We start from the raw sequence: 20,374 nt of genomic DNA on the forward strand, positions 1-20,374 counted from the left end.
AGTGAAGTGAATGGAAAGAGAATTATCAGAAAATGTCATAAGACATAAAGGCAGAACCTCTGATCCACCAGCATAAAGAGCTTTCACAAGTTAATCGGAGTTACACAAGAACATGGGCTTACGATTGGACGTGGGGGACCCCCAAAGTCAAGAGCAGTTTACACAGCATAAACTACGTGTAAAGCAATACACGACAGCACTGCAGAAAGCACTATATGGTCAGGGAAAGAAAATGTTTTCTAAGTGGATGGGTTCTGTAGTGTGTACCCACTGCTCAGGAAAAAAAATGTAAAAAGTCAAAATAATTGGTTATGATGTGAGCAACTAATTTTATCCTTCTTCTCCCTTCCCCCCAAACTAAACCTGCCCCATTCCACTACCCTGCTCTCCGGCTGAAATGCCGTCATTGAGCAATCTCTGTCTAGTTGAACGTTTCTTTGATAACTTCCAGCCACCACACGAATCAGGCTTTTCATTCCTTTTTTGCCCCTTGTGTCCAACAGAACTTTCTGGGATGATGAAAATGTCCTGTATCTGCACCGCTATCCTCCCACACAGTAGGCACTAACCATGTGTGTGCCTGAAATGTACCCAGAGCAACTGCAGAACTGAATTTACATTTTTCATTTAATGCTAATTAAACTGCTGCGAGTGGCCAGTGTCTCCTGTCCGGGACAGCACAGCTCTGGACTATTTTTGAGAGAATCCCAGGCTTTTTCATGGCTTTCATCTCCTGATTCCTCACCCTGAAGCCCCGGTCTAACCAGGAGACAGTGCATAGCCATCCATCTGCACACACTCTGCCTACCAGCCTCGCGATCTGCAGAATGTCCCCAGGCAGTGAAGAGGCGGCCTGCCCCTGCTCTGCCTGTGAAGGGGCGAGTTTGGGGGGAGTTGATGAAGTTGCAAAGAAACCCACCATCCAGCCATTCGGATAATCCATTACTGAAAGGAATTTTATCACGAGACTGAATGATCCGGTTCCTCTTGGAATTTCCATCTGGTATTTGCAATGACCTGTGATGACAGGTAGTTGGCATTTCTTAACAGCTACTATGTACAGAGTGATTTTCTAGACACTCTATAAAAAGTAAAAAAAGGAGCTGGCCAGGAGGGACGTTCAGCGAATTGGGAAAAATCGATCATTCAGAAAGAAATAATATACATTTTTTAAAAATCAGATGAATTCAAGTTATATTTATTGTTGTCTTACTTCTGTTCATTTGTCTCATCTACTGCCATAAGTGGGAGTTCTCTAAAGGCAGGAAACTTTCCGAGGGTGGTAGGGTCTTCCGTGCTCAGTCTTAACCCTGCTGGTCAGGCTGCATCAGAATCTCTAGGGAGCTTGTTAGAAATGCAAGCTCCACCTCATTCCTGCAGAAATTGACCTGCATTTTAACAAGACATCCCAGTCATTTGTTTGCACATTACGGTCGAAAAGCACTGATCTAAACTATTCAGAATTGTCCACACTGATGCCACTAAATATTTGTTCTTATTAGAAAAATGGTAATCGGCTGGTCTTCAGCCAGTATTATATTTGGGGGGATATTTAAATCATTCGTGAAAAGCTCATCAATTGACTAATTAATGGTAATTTTATTTTATTTTCTTATTGACGTATAGTTGATTTACAATGTTGTGTTAGTTTCGGGTGTACAGCAAAGTGATTCAGCTATACATATATATGTATTCTTTTTCAGATTCTTTTCCTGTATAGGTTATCACAAGATATTTAGAATAGAGTTCCCTGAGCTATACAGTAGGTCCTTGTTGATTATCTATTTTATATATAGTATTGTGTATGTTAATCTCAAACTCCTAATTTATCTGCTCTCCCAGCCCCTTCCCCCTTTGATAACCATAAGTTTGTTTTCTTATGTCTGTGAGTCTGTTTCTGTTTTGTAAATAAGTTCATTTGTCGTAATTTAAATTTGAGAAGTAGTATATTGTTGTGGAAAGAGAGTTCCACTGAGACTAGAAAACCTGGATTTTTTATTCTTGATGCCATCCTTATTTTGTGCTAGAACTCTGGGCAAGCCATTCATTTTGTTCGGTGTCAGTTATTTTGTTTTTGTTGTTTCATTACTCTTCATCTAAATATATGCAACTAGGGTTTTCTACTTGTTGCTCTCAAACTGGGACCCACAGTCTCTTTGGAAGTTCACAGGAGTAGTGATCAGACCTCAGATGGTCTCTTGTATCTAAAGGGCTTGACGCTGAAGTCACACATCTAAGCCCAGTAGGTCACCCAGAATTTACTCTTCGCCGCAACATCTTCATGGCCTCCCAGGTTAATGTCAAGAGTTAAGCTGTCTCAGACATAGGAGAAATTCTCTCATTTTATAAGCCTTCCGGAATTACTACGGGAGTGATACTTAACAGTCTCCACTGTAAAAGAACCCAAATCCTTCCATCCTTAAGCTGTAGTCTGAGCCTGATTTCTCAGAGTCATGGGGATTAGGGTCAGCAAGCCCCCTTCTCTGAACGGGGCCCTTCACAGATCCCTTACCCGGATTAGCTGGCCGTCAGGGGGCCAAGCCCTCGGGGACAGGCTCTTGCGGGGGGCGGGAGGTCACGGAAGGAGGACGGAGAATAAGACAAAAACGTGGTGCCCCACTTCACGGGGGTGCCCAAGGTCAGAGGCCTTCCAAATCAAAGACAAAAAGGAGGCTGGACCCAGGTCTTCTCGCTCCTGCTCTGTGGCTTGTCTGTCTTCTCTGGGATTTACCATGAATTGGAAGTCTTTTTTTTTTTTTTGGTCCAGCTTCAGTGATTTCATACAGTCACTACTTTGTAAAATCGAAAGCAGATCTGTCTCCAGTAGGGATACCTGACAATGTTCCAGTCCCTCAATGTTCTAGGGACTTGGGGCTATATTTAGACACCGCACTGCATTTCAGAGAAAATGTGGTTTCCCTTGAAGGGTCTGTCACACAGCCCTTACTTAAAACAAACATACTTTCAAGTTAATAAAAGCTCTACCTGCCGAGGCAGCGAATCTGGCTATAATTAAAAGGGAGGAAACATTCAACACAAGAAAATGTGTTATTTGGTTAAAGCATAAATACAAAAACCCATTAAAGGTGATAGCAAGATATAATTTGTATTGCTGTTTTTTATTTACCGAATAAGATGCTGGAAGAAAATCGTTTTAACTATTAACTTACTATATTCTAATAACTTTTTTAATGTTTCACATAGTGACTGCAGTGGAGCCTGTAAAAATAACTTTAAATTCCAATGTCAAGTGGAGCGTGAAAATTTGGTTTCATTTTCAAAACTGCTCTGTTGAGAAATACGCCCTAAAAAGCAATTCTCATTTTACCCCATTATAGCTCCGACAGCTGCAGGATGAATTATAAAATGTATTTAACCCAATCTGAAATTTAGAATTTTGATCTCTGAGGAAAGTATTTTTGAAGAATCTCACACATGCTAGAAAAAGGACTTAGAACTTTGATAAGACTTCACAAAGAAAGAAGCACTGTGAAATTTTAACAAAGGGCACCTTTTTTATTTTACCAAGAATGCTTCAGATCTATACTATACAGTTTACTACCTTATATACTGTATTATATATGGATAAGTAATCCTTCATTCCTGAATTTGACACCCTCTGGACGCATTATATTATCATTTACAAAAAGATACTTCACACAAACAAATTCAAACAAACGTTTGTTCACAAATAAGCAAATGTAACACACACACACGCACACACATACACACACACACACACACACACACTACATAGTCACATATATTTTTCTTCTGGTAATTCACCTATGAAAACCATGCTTTCAAACATCGTGTATCTTTCTGATGCTGCAGGCAGCTCTTTAAGGAGTTACCGTTAACAGGGACCCAGAGCCTTGGCGATTTTTCAGTGCCTACCCCAGGGGACATCACGGCCGTCCAAGGAATGAAGGAAGTGTCTGCAGCACCTCCTTTGTGTCCTGGTGGCCGTTACTCTAGCTGAGCATAGCTGCTGTTCCGCCTGACATTGGCAGGTAGATACGGCTATTGTCAGACCTCTCCTTCACTCACTATGAAACTCATCATTGCTGTCATCTTTTTTGAAAAAAAAATCACAATGCAGCGTTTCAGTATCTGTTTCTCTGCAGCCGTTGTGCTCTTGGTATTTGCACTAGAGGAAAATATACTTAAACAATTCTTACGTTAATAAAAAATGTCCCACGTACTATGCCACTACTTTTCTCCTTTTACTTCATAAAAAGATATTTAATGAAATTTGTAAACACTACTTTTCTGCCTGAATAAGTTATTATGCTTCTCAATACCTACATTTGAGTGAGAAACAAAATGTTTCTTACAAAAAGATTGCAATACACACTGAGATCATTTGAACTGAAATATAGAAAAGCATATATGTCACAAAATACATGTACACCATATAAATATACCTGCAGTTTGTCTGATCTTTAATCATTTACTATTATAATATCCCTTCTCCTAACTTCTGTTCCATTTATCCCATCTGATTCCATTTTAAATTTAAAATGGAATTTTAAATCAACACATTTTTTGTGTTTTTTTAAAATCAACACATATACTAACATCTTTATTAATCAATCATATTTTTTAAATCAACACATATACTAACATCTTTATTAATCAATCAACCAAGAAATATTTATTATATGTTATTGGGAAAGCTACAAAAACCTAGAAAACCTGTTACAAACTAGTCTATATTCTAACTGAAAAATAGGACAGATAACAGTAAAAGTCTCCATATTTCTTAATGTGTTCATATCAACTTCTTTACCAACAAGTATTTGAGGTATTTAAAGAAACATTAAAAGAGTGATTTATTTTTATTTTTTTTAGCAAGAAAGTATGGCTCGCTGGCTCTCAACTCGTCAGCTCGGAATGGATGCAAACCAGCTCCCCTGATGTAGCGCGGCCGGACCTGGTGGCCCAACGCCATCTCACCGCAGCTGCCTGCGTGCCCCCCGCAGAGGGAAGCACTGGGGTTTGGCGGATCTATGAGGTTGTCTTTCCCACCACTGGGAACGCTAAGCTGGGAGGCTGGACTTGCTCCAGGATGCACCAGACCCGCTGTTCTCAAAGGAGAGGGTATGCACCACGGATGACGCAGGAGCGAGATGTTGAAGTTCCCACGCGTCGTTTTATTTCAGTCCAACAAAAAGGTGGAAAGTCCCACAGTCCCTGTGTACGTGGCTCCGTGTCCCCCGGGCTCCTGCTTGGTTCTGCGATAAAAGCTGCCCTTCCCATCCCCCGGCGGCGGTGGGCTGGCTTTCTGGGCATGGGGGAGCAGACCCTGGCTGGCTCGGTGACAGGTGGGACTCTACGTAAATGTCACGGTGGGAATCCGGGCCACGCGGTCGGAAGCGCCGATCGTGCGATGTCCCCACTGCCTTCACGCCACCCCAGGCCCCAGCCGTGGGCTCACAGCTCATCCACGCGGGACCACATGTAAGCAGCCGAGGGCAGCCACTGGCCCACAGAGACGCCACCAGCCTGCAGCCCTGCCAAGAGTCCGCCATCCTCAACGTCACCCCAGCAATCGGAACAAGCACGGCAGCCTCCGAGCCTTCCCGCCCGGGCTCAGCGTTCACACCCTCCGTTTCCTGCTGCCTCTGCTCACTTGCCCCCCGGCTCTGGACGGGTCTCCCACCCCAGCCCTCCTACTGAAGGCACGTGGCCCTGCCAGCCCAACCCTGCAAAACATCTCAGGCACCCCAGGAGGCCCCGGGGACCCCCAAAGAGTAACGGCAAATCAGCCACTTGAGCTGGTGTGGAAGGTCAGAGGGCCTGGGGGAACCAGCAGGCCTGCCCCCCCACCCCGTGGCTGTCTCCCTGAAGACAGGCCTCCACGGTCACCCCTTCCCCCAAGGAGCCCAGAAGCAGCCCCATCCTTCCCCTGTGCCGGCTCTTCTACAAACCAACATCCCCGTCCTGAAGCCCAGCCCCAAACGGGATGCTGCTCTGCACGTCTCTTCACAGACTCGGGTTACTGGCTCAAATTCTGAAGCTGTCCCCCTGGCGTGGCCAGGGCTGCTGGCTCTCGAGAGCCACCCAGCTTCCACCCAGCTCCTCTTAGCCTCAGCGTCCTGGCCCTCCCCTCCCCCCAGCACCCAAAGGTCGCAGCTGAAGGCCTCACAGCTGGCAGAGGTCACTGTGGTCACGGCCAGGAGGACATAGCCAGACCGAATCCCTCAAGGCTACCGGCATCACCTCCCTGCCTACCAAGCAGGTCCCCGACATGCCCAGCCATCAGTCTGCTGTCTCACGGTGATGTACTGGAGGGTCGCCTGTCCCCCAGACCCCACCCTCCCTACCAGATCCGCAACAAGTCTCAGCACCTTGGGATCAGCATTATCTCGGGGGAACCACTGAATGGTGACCATCTCCGTGTGTTTTTCTGAGTCCCTGGAGCACAAAAGAAACTCGGGAAACCAAGACAGAGAGAGAAGCTTCTGGAGGGACCTGAGATTCTGCTGTCAGATGACCGTCCTGCACCCTGACGGCCTCCACTGGACAAGTCACCTTAGGCCACATGGTCACATAGCGTGGTAGCCTGAAGACAGAAAAAGAACAGATCTACCCTTGGGGGAAGGGAAAGCATAATGAAATTGAAATTTTTTTATTGTGAAACAATGAAAGTAGCAAAGCTTTTGCACTAACTTAACGCCTTTGTTTTTTACACAGTTGAAGACATCTACGGTATTCTGGGTGTCTTGATCACATAAACACATATCATGGACTTGGAAATTTCTGCTGAAATCTTGCGATCAAAGAACATCTCATTAGGTTTTTCATTCCTGTCCCCGTCTTCCCTTGCTCATCTGGACAGACGCGCCACCTTCCTTAACTCTTCTTCAGTCACCGTCTTTGATTTGCTTGAGATGTATGGTTTACAGTTGAAAAAGGGCAGAGGAAAAAAAAAGTGTCGATTTTCTTTCTTGGTGGAATATACAGAACTTTGGAGACATTATAAGTGATTTGAAAACAATCAAATATCCCGGACATGCACAGTCTGTTTCATAAATGTGCTCTCTGGAGAAAATCCTGCTTGCAACTTCAAAGATTGTGCTATCATGCTTTCGTTAGTGCACTTCATCACACACAGACAGCTCTCCCAGGGATGTGGAAGTGTGACACACGCTTGTACAACAAGACTTTTCACTCACTCTTCTTCTCTCCACTCCTTGGTGTCCCCTAACTTCCCAGCATTTTTTTCTCGGGGAAGTTTTGTGTGTTCATTGAATTACAAACATTATTAAGAAATACAAAACAGGGACTTCCCTGGTGGCGCAGTGGTTAAGAATCCACCTGCCAATGCAGGGGACACAAGTTGGAGCCCTGGTCCGGGAAGATCCCACATGCCGCAGAGTAGCTAAGCCTGTGCACCACGACCACTGAGCCTGCGCTCTAGAGCCCACGAGCCACAACTACTGAGCCTGCGTGCCACAACTACTGAAGCCTGCATGCCTAGAGCCCGTGCTCCGCGACGAGAGAAGCCACCGCAATGAGAAGCCTGCGCGCCGCAACGAAGAGTAGTCCCCACTCGCTGTAACTAGAGAAAGCCTGCGCGCAGCAACAAAGACCCAACGCAGCCAAAAATAAATAAACAAAATAAATTTTTTTAAAAAGTATTTTAGAAAAAGATTTTCTAAGTTAATGAAGCCAATTTAATCACACCGATCTCACTAAAATAATATTAACAGTTTTAGAGAGAGCAAAACATTAATTGCACCTTAAATAATAAAATTTAAATTTTATAAATACTATTTCATCTTTTATCTCACCATTTAAGTTTTTATTATGTGATTTTTAACATTTAGTTGTAAATGTGTAGATTTGGGAAAAAACATACACAAATGGGGGTAACACACTTTCACAAGTTCTAAGCCTAGGGGCACAATCCAATGTGTGGGGACCCCTGCCCATAACAGGGCACTGTGGCAGCGGGCTGTGTCTGCATCTCTAAGGGGTGGCACTCTGCTTGGCATGGATTCCACACTCAGTATTATTTGCCAAACGAAAAAAAAAGCCACTCTGGAGCGGCATAGAGTGAGAATTTTAGAACTGGAAAAATAAACTGAAAGCAATCTCCACATTTTCCAACCAGGAGACGGAGGTTTAGGAAGGTTAAATCGCACAGCTAATGGAAGTATGGTGAAAGAAATGTTTTAGGAAGATTGATCTGACATAGATCTATGGGCTGCTTCAGAGGAGAAAAAGAGTAGAAGCAACAGTCCGTGGTAAGAGACGACGGCGATCATCAAAGCCTGCAGTGACGAGACTGTGAGCTGGGTGATGGGGAGGGAATGAGAAGCAGAGGAGGATCTGAAAGACGTTGAAAATGCAACTCTTGGCACTGCTTTTTCACTGTCAGGAAGATTTCATCTTGACCTATTTCTACACATGCTGGTATCAATCACGATACCCAGATATTTTTACCCGTGGCCCCAAGCTGCACAAAAAAGACATAATTAGCAATTCTTTTGACTCATCTAGGGCCTCTGAGGATGATTCATACCCTCTGCTACACAATTATCCACCATAAATATAGATTAACCTCTGTCTATTCCAAGCAATAGTTCTTTATAATGTCCATTCAAATACTGTTTATTACTACAGGGCTGAGTCCAACATCTTTCATTTATCTTTTGAGACCCTCCATATTTTTTTCTCCTCCACCTAAGATAATCAATCTTAACACCCATTATTCTGTAATATAACAGCAAACAATCTTTCAGAATCAGGATAGCAATTTTTTTATCTTCCCCACACATGCTAGGATTAAAGATGCATTTGAGTTCATAACTTCATCTTTTTAAATGGAGATACGATAGAATAAATGCCTTCAATAAGAAAAGCTAGGTGGGGCTTCCCTGGTGGCGCAGTGGTTGAGAGTCCGCCTGCCGATGCAGGGGACACGGGTTCGTGCCCCGGTCCAGGAAGATCCCACATGCCGCGGAGCGGCTGGGCCCGTGAGCCACGGCCACTGAGCCTGCACGTCCGGAGCCTGTGCTCCGGCAACGGGAGAGGCCACAACAGTGAGAGGCCCACGTACTGCAAAAAAAAAAAGAAAGAAAAAAGAAAGAAAAAAGAAAAAGAAAAGCTAGGTGATCTCTTTTGTTCAAGACCAGCAACCCAGAGAAAATCAAAGTCAGTTTGTCGGCAGGAAAGAAGATGATTTAGAGAAGCCCATGGGACAGTGGGCGAGAAAGGCCAGGACAAAATCTGGACAGGTAGAAGACGTGGGCAGAGAGGGTCTGAGCTGCAGAGGAGACCAGGCACGAGGTGGGTGGGGATGCCAGAAAGGAGGCGTGAATACCCCAAAGACAAACATGTAGAGGGGTCAAGAGAGATGACAACCGGTCCATACATTAGTGGAGATTATTGCATGACCCCCTAATGGCCCTCAAGCTACTCCAGGGCAGCCCTGAACCAGCCCTTCTGCTCCAAGCCATGGAAACACCCACCATATCTACCTCGTGCCCAGGCTGTCAACCCTAGTGTTCCTCCAGTCTTGGAGGATTCTACCTGTAGAAACCCTTCTGGCTTCCCAAGTTCTAGATCAAGTCTCCCCGCTTCCCTAGATGCCTTCCTCTCTATTCAAGCTCACCACACTCTTCCTCCTCTGTTCAGTACAATAGTTCAACGCCATCCTGCATTGTTTTGAAATTCAGGCTTGGTCTCTCCAGTGAAAGTAACGCCCCTTGAGCACAGTTTTTCTTCCATATAAATTTTGTCCCTCCTACAGAAAAGGAGCACAGAGTAAGTGAATTAAGAATGATACTTTGAAACGATCGGTGTTTATATTCTGTCTTTCTCCAATCACCATTTAAAACAGCATAAATCTGATAGCTTTAGAAGCCGTTCCTTATTCGGGGATTGGTTTATAAACTACGTGGTTGAAAATACATCCCAGCCAGGGACTTTCTCTACAGCTGGTGAGGAAGAACTGAACAAAGCCAGAGCCTAAAAAGACCAATACATTCAATGTGTTCAGACAAATGTCAGCAGCTGCCAGGGAAGATTTCATACTTAGAATGGTTAGTCGGCTAGAGATTGGCTCTATTATAAGAATGTGTTTCCTCTGCAAAAGAAAAGTTGGAATGCATTAAGTCTTAATGAGAGTTCTAGAGGCCTGGGCACATAACACACACAAAAATAATAATAATAATTACAAAGCACAGTTTTTCAAGTAGGTTCAAAGATTTTCAGCAAAAGAAAATAATTTAAAATGAGGCTTTTGTCTTGGAAAATAAATTACACGATAGTAATATTTCTGTATGTTTGATGCCCGAAGAATGGAAATCGCCACAGCAGTGCTTCACTTGTGCCGTCCTCGCTTGGTGACACATTCACTCCTTCACTGAATGTCTAATATGTGCGGGGCATTGTGCTCAGAAAAATAAGATATCCTTGCCCACGAGGATGTCAAACTGTGGGAGAAATACAATGTTTTTAAAGACACCAAATGCTCTAATAGGAATATATCCCTATTTGGGGCTTGGAATCATGACTACATGATAGATGCCAGCTTTCATTAAATGCGTAGAGGAACTGTGAATTAGGTGGCATGTATACACACAACCACACAACTACATTTTGTAACTGTGGTTCCTGGAAATCAACAATAAGCTTTGGGATTTTCCAGGTGGTCCAGTGGCTAAGACTCTGTGCTCCTAACGGAGGGAGCATGGGTTCGATCCCTGGTCAGGGAACCAAGATCCCGCATGCCAAAAAAAAAAAAGAATAAGCTTTAAGGTAAGACATCCAGGATGTACAAACATGTCCTAGAAACCCTATAATCCCCAGGGACAGAAACGAGCTAGATGTCAATAACCCAGAAAAGGAGGACATATGCCGAGAGCTACCAGAGTCAGCAGAGGTGGAAAACGGACCAGAGGTCTACGGGGTCAAGTCAGGTAGGAAAGAGCGGGAAGGTCTCGGGTTAGACAGGCCAGCCCTCTGGACTCATTGGCATTTGGCCAAGCTCATTTGTGATCAGAAGGCAGCAGTGAACCAAATCTTGAAGAGGGTAAGCTGACATCTGCGGTGAGTCTACAGGGCACTTGACTAGTCGCTTCCTGTGGGACATCTCATGTAATCCCCCAACCCCAAACCCTGAGACAGTGTTTATAGTTGAGAAAATTCAGACTCAGAGAGTTTAAGTAATTTGCCCCTAATCACAGTGATCATGCCGGTAGAGGCAGGATGCAAACCCTGTGGTCTGGATCAGACAGCTGTGCACTGAGTCCCTCTACTTCCTGCCTGGGAAGGACACCAAAAGTGGTTCCAGCAGCTGGGTAAAATGGGGAAGCTCCAACTGCAGAGCAGTTTAGACAAGCTGGCTAAGGAAAGGGAGCAAGAAGGAAGGGCGGATCGTGACAAGAGGACCCAAGGCATCAAGTGGTCAAAGTAGATTTAGTGTGGCACTTGTTCTTTGTTTTTGGGTTTTAGTTTGTTTCGCATAACTTCAAGATGGCAGTGATTATGTGATGAGGACTCTTGGCACCTTTGACATGGGCTGTAAGTTACTGCATGCCCCAGTAAAGCTTCTGATGGCTTAGGGACATTTCAGAGGCTGAACCAAGTTTATTAAGTAAATTTACTCTGAAAAGTAAAGAGCAGTGAATCTGAGGATCAGAGACCACAAAACAAAGCCAAGCCATCTGCCTCAGCTAAATCATTTCTTATAATCAGTGGAACGGCCAGGACTGAGGTGTTGCCCAAGCCTGTGCTGGGGAAAACACCCGGGTCCCTGATGCTAGAGACATGGGGAAGGTGTGCTGCTGCATCTGACTCGGGGCCAGGTGGGATAATAGACACCATCAAACACTTTATTAGAAGAGTTTAAAGCCAACACTGCAAATAGTGATTGCCTGGTCCTGGAAGATCCCACCTGCCACAGAGCAACTAAGCCCATGCACCAAAACTACTGAGCCTAACGCCCTAGAGCCAGCGAGCCACAACTACTGAGCCCACGTGCCACAACTACTGAAGCCCGCACGCCTAGAGCCCATGCTCCACAACAACAGAAGACACCGCAGTGAGAAGCCCACGCACTGCAACGAAGAGTAGCCCCCGCTCGCTGCAACTAGAGAAAGCCCGTGCACAGCAACGAGGACCCAATGCAGCCAAAAATTAAAAAAAAATAAATAGAATACATTTTTTAAAAACAGAAAATTTTATTAAAAAAAAACAGGGCTTCCCTCGTGGCGCAGTGGTTGAGAGTCTGCCTGCCGATGCAGGGGACGCGGGTTCGTGCCCCGGTCCGGGAAGATCCCACATGCCGTGGAGCGGCTGGGCCCGTGAGCCACGGCCGCTGAGCCTGCGTGTCCGGAGCCTGTGCTCCGCAACGGGAGAGGCCACAACAGTGAGAGGCCCGCGTACCGCAAAAGAAAAAAAAAACAAACTACTTCGTCAAAGTTAGACGGCTGGGAAAGAAGATGATTTAGCAAAAACCAAAGAGCAGACGAGAATGTAAGGACTGGAAGGATTTAAAAGACAGCGAAGACGCTTTTTTTTAAGTTCGCCAGTTTTGCAAGACAAAAAACGTCCTGGAGATGATGGTGGTGATAGTTGCACAACAACGTGAATGTACTTGATACCACCGAACTGTGAGCTAAAAGATGGTTAAGATGATAGTGTTATGTATATTTCACCAACTGAAAAATACATTTTTTAAAAAGTTTGCTTAGCTGCCACAGTGAGACAATAGAATACAATATTTTTAAACCACGTTGTGTCCTCGAGGCCTGTGCGGAAACATGTAGAGCTTGAGCAGCTTTCTGACCCAGGTAGGTGATTCGGAACGCAGCCCGTTGTTTGCCGAGCCGACCCGGTTCCCAGGACCCGCAGGGCGTGTTCGTCAGCGCCCAACACCAGGGACCCTGTCGCACCGCCTTGATCACGCCCCCCGGGAAAGCGGCTCCCGGCTCACCGCGACCGCCGCCCGGTGCCAGCCAGCCAGCCGCCTCGCGCGACCCCGGCCCCAGGCCCTTGACCCCCGCCCGGCCCTGGCCCCACAGGACACGGCCCCCCCTCACACGGCACGGCGATCCTGGTGCCACACCCGGCGGCGTGCCCACTCCCTCCCGGCCACTGCGCCCCGCCCCTACCAGGCCCCGCCCCTCCCAGAGGCCCCGCCCCGTCCCCGCCCTCAGCACAGCGCGTTGGCTCGGGGGCGGGGCGGAGACTGCCTGGGTCTCGCGACACCGCGGCCGCGGGCGAGTTTTCGGGCCGCTGTGGGAAGCGACGCGAACGCGGCGACTGGGCACTTCCGCAAAAATGGCGGCGGCGGTGGGCGGCGCGCGGCTGGCGGCCTGGGGCGGAAGGCTACGGCGAGGGCTGGCTGCCGGCCGGCGGGCCTGGCCAAGCTCCGGGCCCGTGGCGGCGGCAGTGGTCGGCGTGGCCCTGGCGGGAGCAGGAGCAACATGGTACCACGGCCGCGTGAACATGGCGGCGCCCCAGGGCGGCCTCACCGTGGTAGCCCAGGTACGGGACGGGCCCCGTGCGGCAGCCCCGCCGCGCCCCTCAGTCCTCGGACGCCCGGCGGGTGGAGGGTGCGGGTGAAGAGTGGGGGGCTGGGGCGGACCCCGGCAGCCTGCGCCAGGGACCCGCGGGGACGGTGGGGGCGTGTCCCGTGCGCCCGGGCCCGCAGCTGCGCCCCGTGGTCCAGCTGTCCTAACAGGTGACCTTTTTAATAATAAAAGAGGCAATCGGCTGGTCGATGCTTGCCAGGTTTGATGGTCAACTGTCAGGAACAGTATCACATGTCGTAAACCTTCATGCTTCGGCGGACTCTGAGTACCACACAAAAGACGTTTCTTTTAAAACTACCATGTTTGAAAGTAAAGGTCATGTTCCCTGGTTCAATATCAAATTGTCACGCAAAACATTTGAACATTTGAAAAAGAGTACTACTTTTTAAATATTTAAAGGACATTTTAATTCTTTTAAGTTTGTGTGAATATTTTTGAAAATTAAAAGCAGTATTCTTTTTCTGTTGGTTAGATTTACATTATGCCTTTCTAAGTGCCTTGAGTTCTGAAAAACTCAACAGTCATATACAACAAAAGAGAGGAAAGCAGGCCTTGTGAATTAAAGTTAGGTATTGACATACAGTATGTTTACTTGTAATCAGTTAAGAGGCCACAGTGTTAAAACGGGCAATAACTCTCCCCCCATTCTCATACCAGTTCTGATTACGGGTGGAAGGATCTGTCTAACGGTGTTTTATAGTATTTTTGTTCATTTTGTGTCAAGCAATTAAGTTTATTATCCATCTTGGGTTCTCTGCCTCTGTTCTCGACCACTTAATTCATCCTGTTTAATCTTCCCAAGAGTATCACTTTAACTACATGACATACGCTTCTTCAGAAACCGTTAGTGCCTCGTGCTCCTAGGACGAAATCCACATTTTTAAATTTTGTCGCGCAGAGCCATCTGTCGTCACGCTCTGACCTAGCGCTACTCAGACACACTGTCTATCAAAGGGGTTCACTCCGTGTGCCCAGAAATGGCTTCGGTTTTACCCCCTCAGCAATTTGTGGATTCCGGGTTCAGTCCATCCTTGTCACTGTTTTTGTGGCCCACTGCTAGCCTGTTTGTGTTTTCAATTCCTGACAGGACACTAAAACTTTACACCAGTGTGGTGTTTTGAATTCTCCCCAGCTCCCTTCCCTCCCTGCAACCTTTGGTACTTGCAGCCCAGCTAAAGTAATACAGAAACCATTGTATGATCAGTGGGTTTACAAGGTCTGTTGACACAGCATTTGCTTGATCTGCTGTTGGACCACTTTGATTAAAACAGTGATTTTCGTCCTTTTGCCACCCCAGTGGCCTTGAAGACGACCTCACCTTCCTCTCAGCAGCAGTGGCTGAATACAGCAGGAATTGAGGGGCCTGTAGTTTGAAAACTCCCTCCACCTCACTGGCTGGGGTAACATTTCCCTAAGAGAGGGCCTGTCAGTCCCGCCGCCGCCCCGGCCGTCAGCACCACCGCCGCTTTGGAGTCATGTGTGCATGGTCGAAAACTGCTGAGATAGATGTGCTCTTGATACACTTTTATGTATTATATAGTTATTTTGCTTAGCATTGCAAGGTGGTACAGTCTTCCTGACATGGACTGAGTAATAGTGATAATGTCCTTCATTTTCAGTCATCACAGTAAGTGATTTTTCCAATAAAAATAGTGAATTTATACTCACTGACTCATACGCTTCAGATTTCCATTGTGACCAGCGCTTGCATTTGTGAGGGTCAGTCAGGAATTAAGGGTAGAATCCAAGCTCATGAAACAGCAGATATTTTGGCATTTCCCTTCTTTCTTCTTTCCACAATTATTGAAGTGCTACCTGTGTGCCAGGCAGTATGCAAGGAGTGGGGAATTCAAGACACGGTTCAAGTGCTTACAGTTTAGTGCGGGGGCAATTTTAATACAGGGCGATAGTGGTGGTAAGTGCTGGGTGCTCTGGGGGCACCTGGAAGAGCCCCTCCCACAAGCTTGTGTTCCTGAGCAGTGACCTGTAAACTGATGCCTGTGGGATGAATGGAGTTTGCTGGGCAAAGAGAAGGGGAGGAATACTGCATGCAAGGGAACAGTGTTGCAAAGGTCTGGTGGGAGGAGTTGGACTCAGTAGGATGAGAGCTGTACACGATGAGGTTCAGAACAGGTAGAGGTGGCAGGGAATCAGGTCATGAAGAAATTTTTATCCTGAGGACAGCAGGGAGCCATCATAGGGCTTCTTAACCTTCATGGTCCCCCAAGAATACAGGCATAGAATTCAGGGAGTCTTTGAATTTAAATAGAAAAAGATTACATTTTTGTTTTCTTTGACCTATAACTTAACGTTTTCTTCAATTGTGAATGCAGGCAACTAGCTACAGAAGTATTAACAGTAACTGACAGTGTAACAACCTCAACCTCAGATCTTTTCCTATTCTGATACAGTTGTTACAGATATCTCAAAGTATCACTTCTTTGAAATTACAGTGCTTATTAAACATGCCACCATATCATGTTATTTAACGCATAAATCAAGAATTACACATATTACTATATTGCAGATTTGACTTGGACCTTTGGAAAGCGTATATGGAGACTTTAGTGAAGGGAATGGATTGAAAGTGAGGTCAGGAGCTGTTGAAATAATTCAGGAGAGAGTTGGTGATGGCTAAATTAGTGGATGAATTTGAAAGAAGTTTAGAAGATAAATTTGCAGAGTCTAAGTTGCAGGAGTCTTGTGTAAAATGTAATTGTATTGTTTCAGAACATATGCAGGTTCTCCCCCACTATCCAAAAGTAGAGCATTCCTGTGAAACCTTTTGTAAGCCGAAATGGCATAAAGTGAAGGAGCCGTTAGGACACGTCTTGCTAACGGATGCAGAAAATAAATGGAGATGAAGCACAGAAGCTCACAGACACAGTTCGGAGCTCTGGCATCTGATGCTGAGATGCTGAGTATAGTCCCCAGGGCCGCTCTTGCTGCCTGGGCTGTGCGCTGCCCCTTTAATGGGTCGCTGAAAAACAAAGGCTGAGCAATTTTTTCGATTTTTGCCTTTTTTCGTAAAAGCGAAAATCTCCAGTTTCTTTGGGTTAGCGGGAGCGAGTACTGTGTAGGTCTTTGGTGAATTTGGTGAAAGCGAAGTGGCCTGAAGCGGGGGAGCCCTACAGGAGTCCTGAACAAGGGATTACATCTGGACAACATATTGCTCCTGCAGATATCCTTTAGGGCATGACTTGCTTTAGCGCATGTCAGCCTGTCAGTTACTTGTATGTAAGCTGCTTCCTCTGAAACACTTAAGTATATTTGAAAACTGTTCTAGATTTTAGTATTACTCTCTTTAAGTATTATTATATTTGATTCTGGCATAGTAAAATCAGATAAATGATAGAAGAGAGAAGACAAAATTATTCTATTATTCCAGTCCATTCTGCCTTAAAAGGATAGCTGCATTCTTAATAAACCTTGGTATATTAAAAAATATAGAAAGTTATTTCCTGGAGAAACAGAGCTCTAGAGTTTTCAAGTTGCAATGGCAAAATAATCTTCCTGCAGGAATTTCAATACTATGTAAAAGTTTTTTTGCTATTACTGTATTTTGCTATTGCAAGCTAGAAATAATATATTGGTAAACCAAAAACTGATGAAAACAAACATTTCCATATTACTAAGTAAATCCTCAATGGCATGTAAGATCAGAGTTAAAAGTAAAGCTTTTCTGAATCATTTTGATATTATAAATCCTTGTAAATAAGGCCTAAAACTGAGGGGGGAGAAAAAGTAAAGAGAAAACCATAAAGCCAAAGTTAAATGCATTACAGTTTGCAGGTGACAGCAGTGATAATATTTTATTTGTTCTTATTGATTTGTTGAATGAGTATTTCATTTATTCTCTAAATTTTTATAATTTTTGGCCTTATATTAATTTTCAAATTATATGTGATATTGAATATATGTTTCTCTGACTTCATAATAGGATTTTTTTGGTTTGCTTTTTAATGAAAAATTTTTCCACCATGTTTAAGGTAGAATTGTTTTATATAACCTAGTCTATAATACTGTATAAATGCTTTTTATTCTAAATAAATCCAAATTTTTTATTCTGTAGATTCATAAGTATCAGATTCCCTTTGATATGTTTATTTAAATTTGTATTTATAAATCCTTGGAAGCTTTTCTTAACATTTAATTCATTTTTCTTTTCTTTTGTAGAACTTACCACTCCCTGAAATTATTTTATCTACTTGTTTATTTTGTCTCCCCCAGAAGAATGGCCTCTTATCTTTTTCATCTCTATATTCTTGGTGCCTGAAACATTCACAGTCACACAATGGCACATAATAAATGTTTATCCAAAGAGTAAATAAATGAACTGCACTATGTAATGAAGTGACCTTGTCTAACTTTGGTTTGATTAGTCTTCGTAGAAATAATAGGCAGGCAGTTTCTAGAAATGTTCAGAATTAGCTCAGTTACTAAATGTCCTATGTATACTCAATTACACACTTAGAGTCATAGAGACATATGCCATTTTCCCAGTAGGAAACCTTGTAAAGAAACCTTCTAAGTAAATAAGAAACCTTGCTCTTTTCTGCTATATCCCAAGAGCCTAGAAAAGAGTCTTGTGCATAGTAGGTGTGCTAAGTATTTATTGAATGGGTAAATAAATTGATGAAATCTATAATGAAACAATAATTGGTATACCTTTGTCTCAAAAGTTTAAAGGTGGGTCCATTTCACCTATTACTGTGTATGATATTTAATTTTAATTCATATTGTTAATGTTTATATCTGTCTTTATACAGCAAGCTTTTGTCCGGAGCTATCACATTAAAAATCGGAATAAATTTTAGAATAAAATTAATTGCATTTTCATTCGAATTATTGAGATGCTTCAACTTTTAAACCTCAAGCCAATTAAATTATTTTTAAATTTGGAAAATAATCCTGACATATGGCTAAAACCAACTGTATTAATAGACACTATATTTTGATATTGTAGTTAAATGCATGACACACACTTTGTGTAGTATTGATTACACTGACTAAAGATTTAAATACAACAAGGTCTGTCTGTTAACAACTGGCTGAATTCCTCTTGGGGGAGAATGGTTTGGGTTTGCATGGCCAGTGTTTCCCGTGAAGAGTCAGCCCCCTAAGGACGTGAGTGTGGCTCAGGCTCCACTGGTGAGGGCGGGCTGCTTGCCTGAGGGCAGGAGAATTTAGAGCACGCAGGCAAGTCTGGGTGCGGGACTGGAAAGGGTGTGTTCTCTTACAACCTGTTGATCTCCCCACCTCCCACCCAGTCTAAAGTCTGGTATATTCTCAGGGCTTGGGCAGAGTTGCACACGGCTCCTGTGGTTTAAGCAGAGGCGGCATCGGATGGAGCGATGCCCAAGAGAGGCGGCTGGAGAATGCAGTCCCTCCCATTCCCAGGTTTTTAAAAGCATTCCTGGAAGGGGTTTTTGTTTTGTTTATCCTTCAGTTTTATTGAGGTGTACTGTATATATTCAAGGTGTACAACTTGATGTTTTCTTTGTGTAACAGAGATCATCAACACAGTCAAGCTAATTAGCATCCATCACCTCATGAAGTTACCATTGTGGGGGGGGTGGGGGGGTTGGTGAGAACACTTAAGATCTACCCTCTTGAGGTCTAAGATCTAGACCTCAAGCATATGATATAGTATTGTATGTATGGTGTATATGTCATCATGCTGTCTTCTAGATCTCCAGGACTTATTCATCCTGCATAACTGACACTTCTACCCTTTGATCAGCATCTCCCCATGCCCCAGCCTCTGGCAACCACCATTCTACTTCGTTCTTCTGTGAGCTTGACTCTTCACATTTCGCAGATGAGTGAGCCATGTAGTATCTGTCTGTCTGTATCTGGCTTATTTCACTGAGCATAATGTCCTCCAGGTTCATCCATGTTGTTACAAATGGCAGGATTTCCTTTTTCAAGGCTGAATAGTGTTCCATCTTGTGGGTAAGTGTGTGTATCGATATTGTCTTTATCCATTATCTGCTGATGCAGACAGGTTCTTTCCATAGCTTGGCTCTTGTGAATAAAGCTGCAGTGGCCCTGGGAGTGCAGATGTCTCTTAGAGAGAGCGATTTCACTTCCTTTAGATACATACCCAGAAGCAGGACTGCTGGATCATACGGTAGTTGTAGTGTTCATTTTTTGAGGGATTTTCCACAGTGGCTTCACCAATTTCCACTCCCACCAGCAGTGCCTGAGGGTTGCCTTTTCTCCAATCCTCACCAGCACTTATGTCTTGTCTCTTTGATAATAGCCATTCTGACAGGTGGGAGGTGATACCTCACTGTGGTTCTGATTTGCATTTCCCTGATGATTCGTGATTGTCAGCACTGTTTCATTTATCTGTTGGTCTTTTGTATGTCTTCTTTTTAAAAATGCTAATCAGATCCTTTGCCCATTTTCTAATCAAGGTTTTTTTGTTTTGTTTTTTTGCCATTGACTTGAGTTCCCTCAATATTTTGGATATTAACCTCTTATCAGATGTACGGTTTATAAATATTTTCTCCCATTCTATAGGTTGTCTTTGACTCTGTTGATTGTTTCCTTTGCTGTGCAGAAGCTTTTTAGTTTGATGTAGCCTTGAGAATTTTTGCTTTTGTTCCCTGTGTTTTTGGTGTCATATCCAAAAAAAAGATCATTGCCCAGACCAATGTCAAGAAGTTTTCCCTATATTTTCATCTCATAGTTTTACTGTTTTGGTTCTTACATTTAAGTCTTTAACCCATTTTGCGTTAATTTTTGTATAAGGTGTGAGATGAGGGTCCAGTTCATTCTTCTGCATGTGGCTGTCCAGTTTTCCCAACACCATT

The 20,374-nt window shown here is 44.4% G+C and overlaps 1 protein-coding gene across 2 annotated transcripts in view; it reads left to right on the forward strand.

The window, feature by feature from the left end:
- Positions 1 to 13,240: 13,240 nt before the first annotated feature.
- MICU2 (mitochondrial calcium uptake 2) overlaps positions 13,241 to 20,374 on the forward strand; it is an 84,716-nt gene continuing 77,582 nt past the window's right edge. Inside the window, exon 1 of one of the 2 annotated variants that reach the window (XM_033409422.2) lies at positions 13,241 to 13,506. In XM_033409422.2, the coding sequence (XP_033265313.1) occupies positions 13,300 to 13,506 (207 nt within the window). In that variant the 5' untranslated portion in view covers positions 13,241 to 13,299. The remainder of the gene's footprint in view (positions 13,507 to 20,374) is intronic. The other variant, XM_033409421.2, reaches the window with a different exon arrangement.

This window comes from Orcinus orca, chromosome 18 (genome assembly GCF_937001465.1).
Source record: "Orcinus orca chromosome 18, mOrcOrc1.1, whole genome shotgun sequence".
Lineage (NCBI taxonomy): Eukaryota > Metazoa > Chordata > Mammalia > Artiodactyla > Delphinidae > Orcinus > Orcinus orca.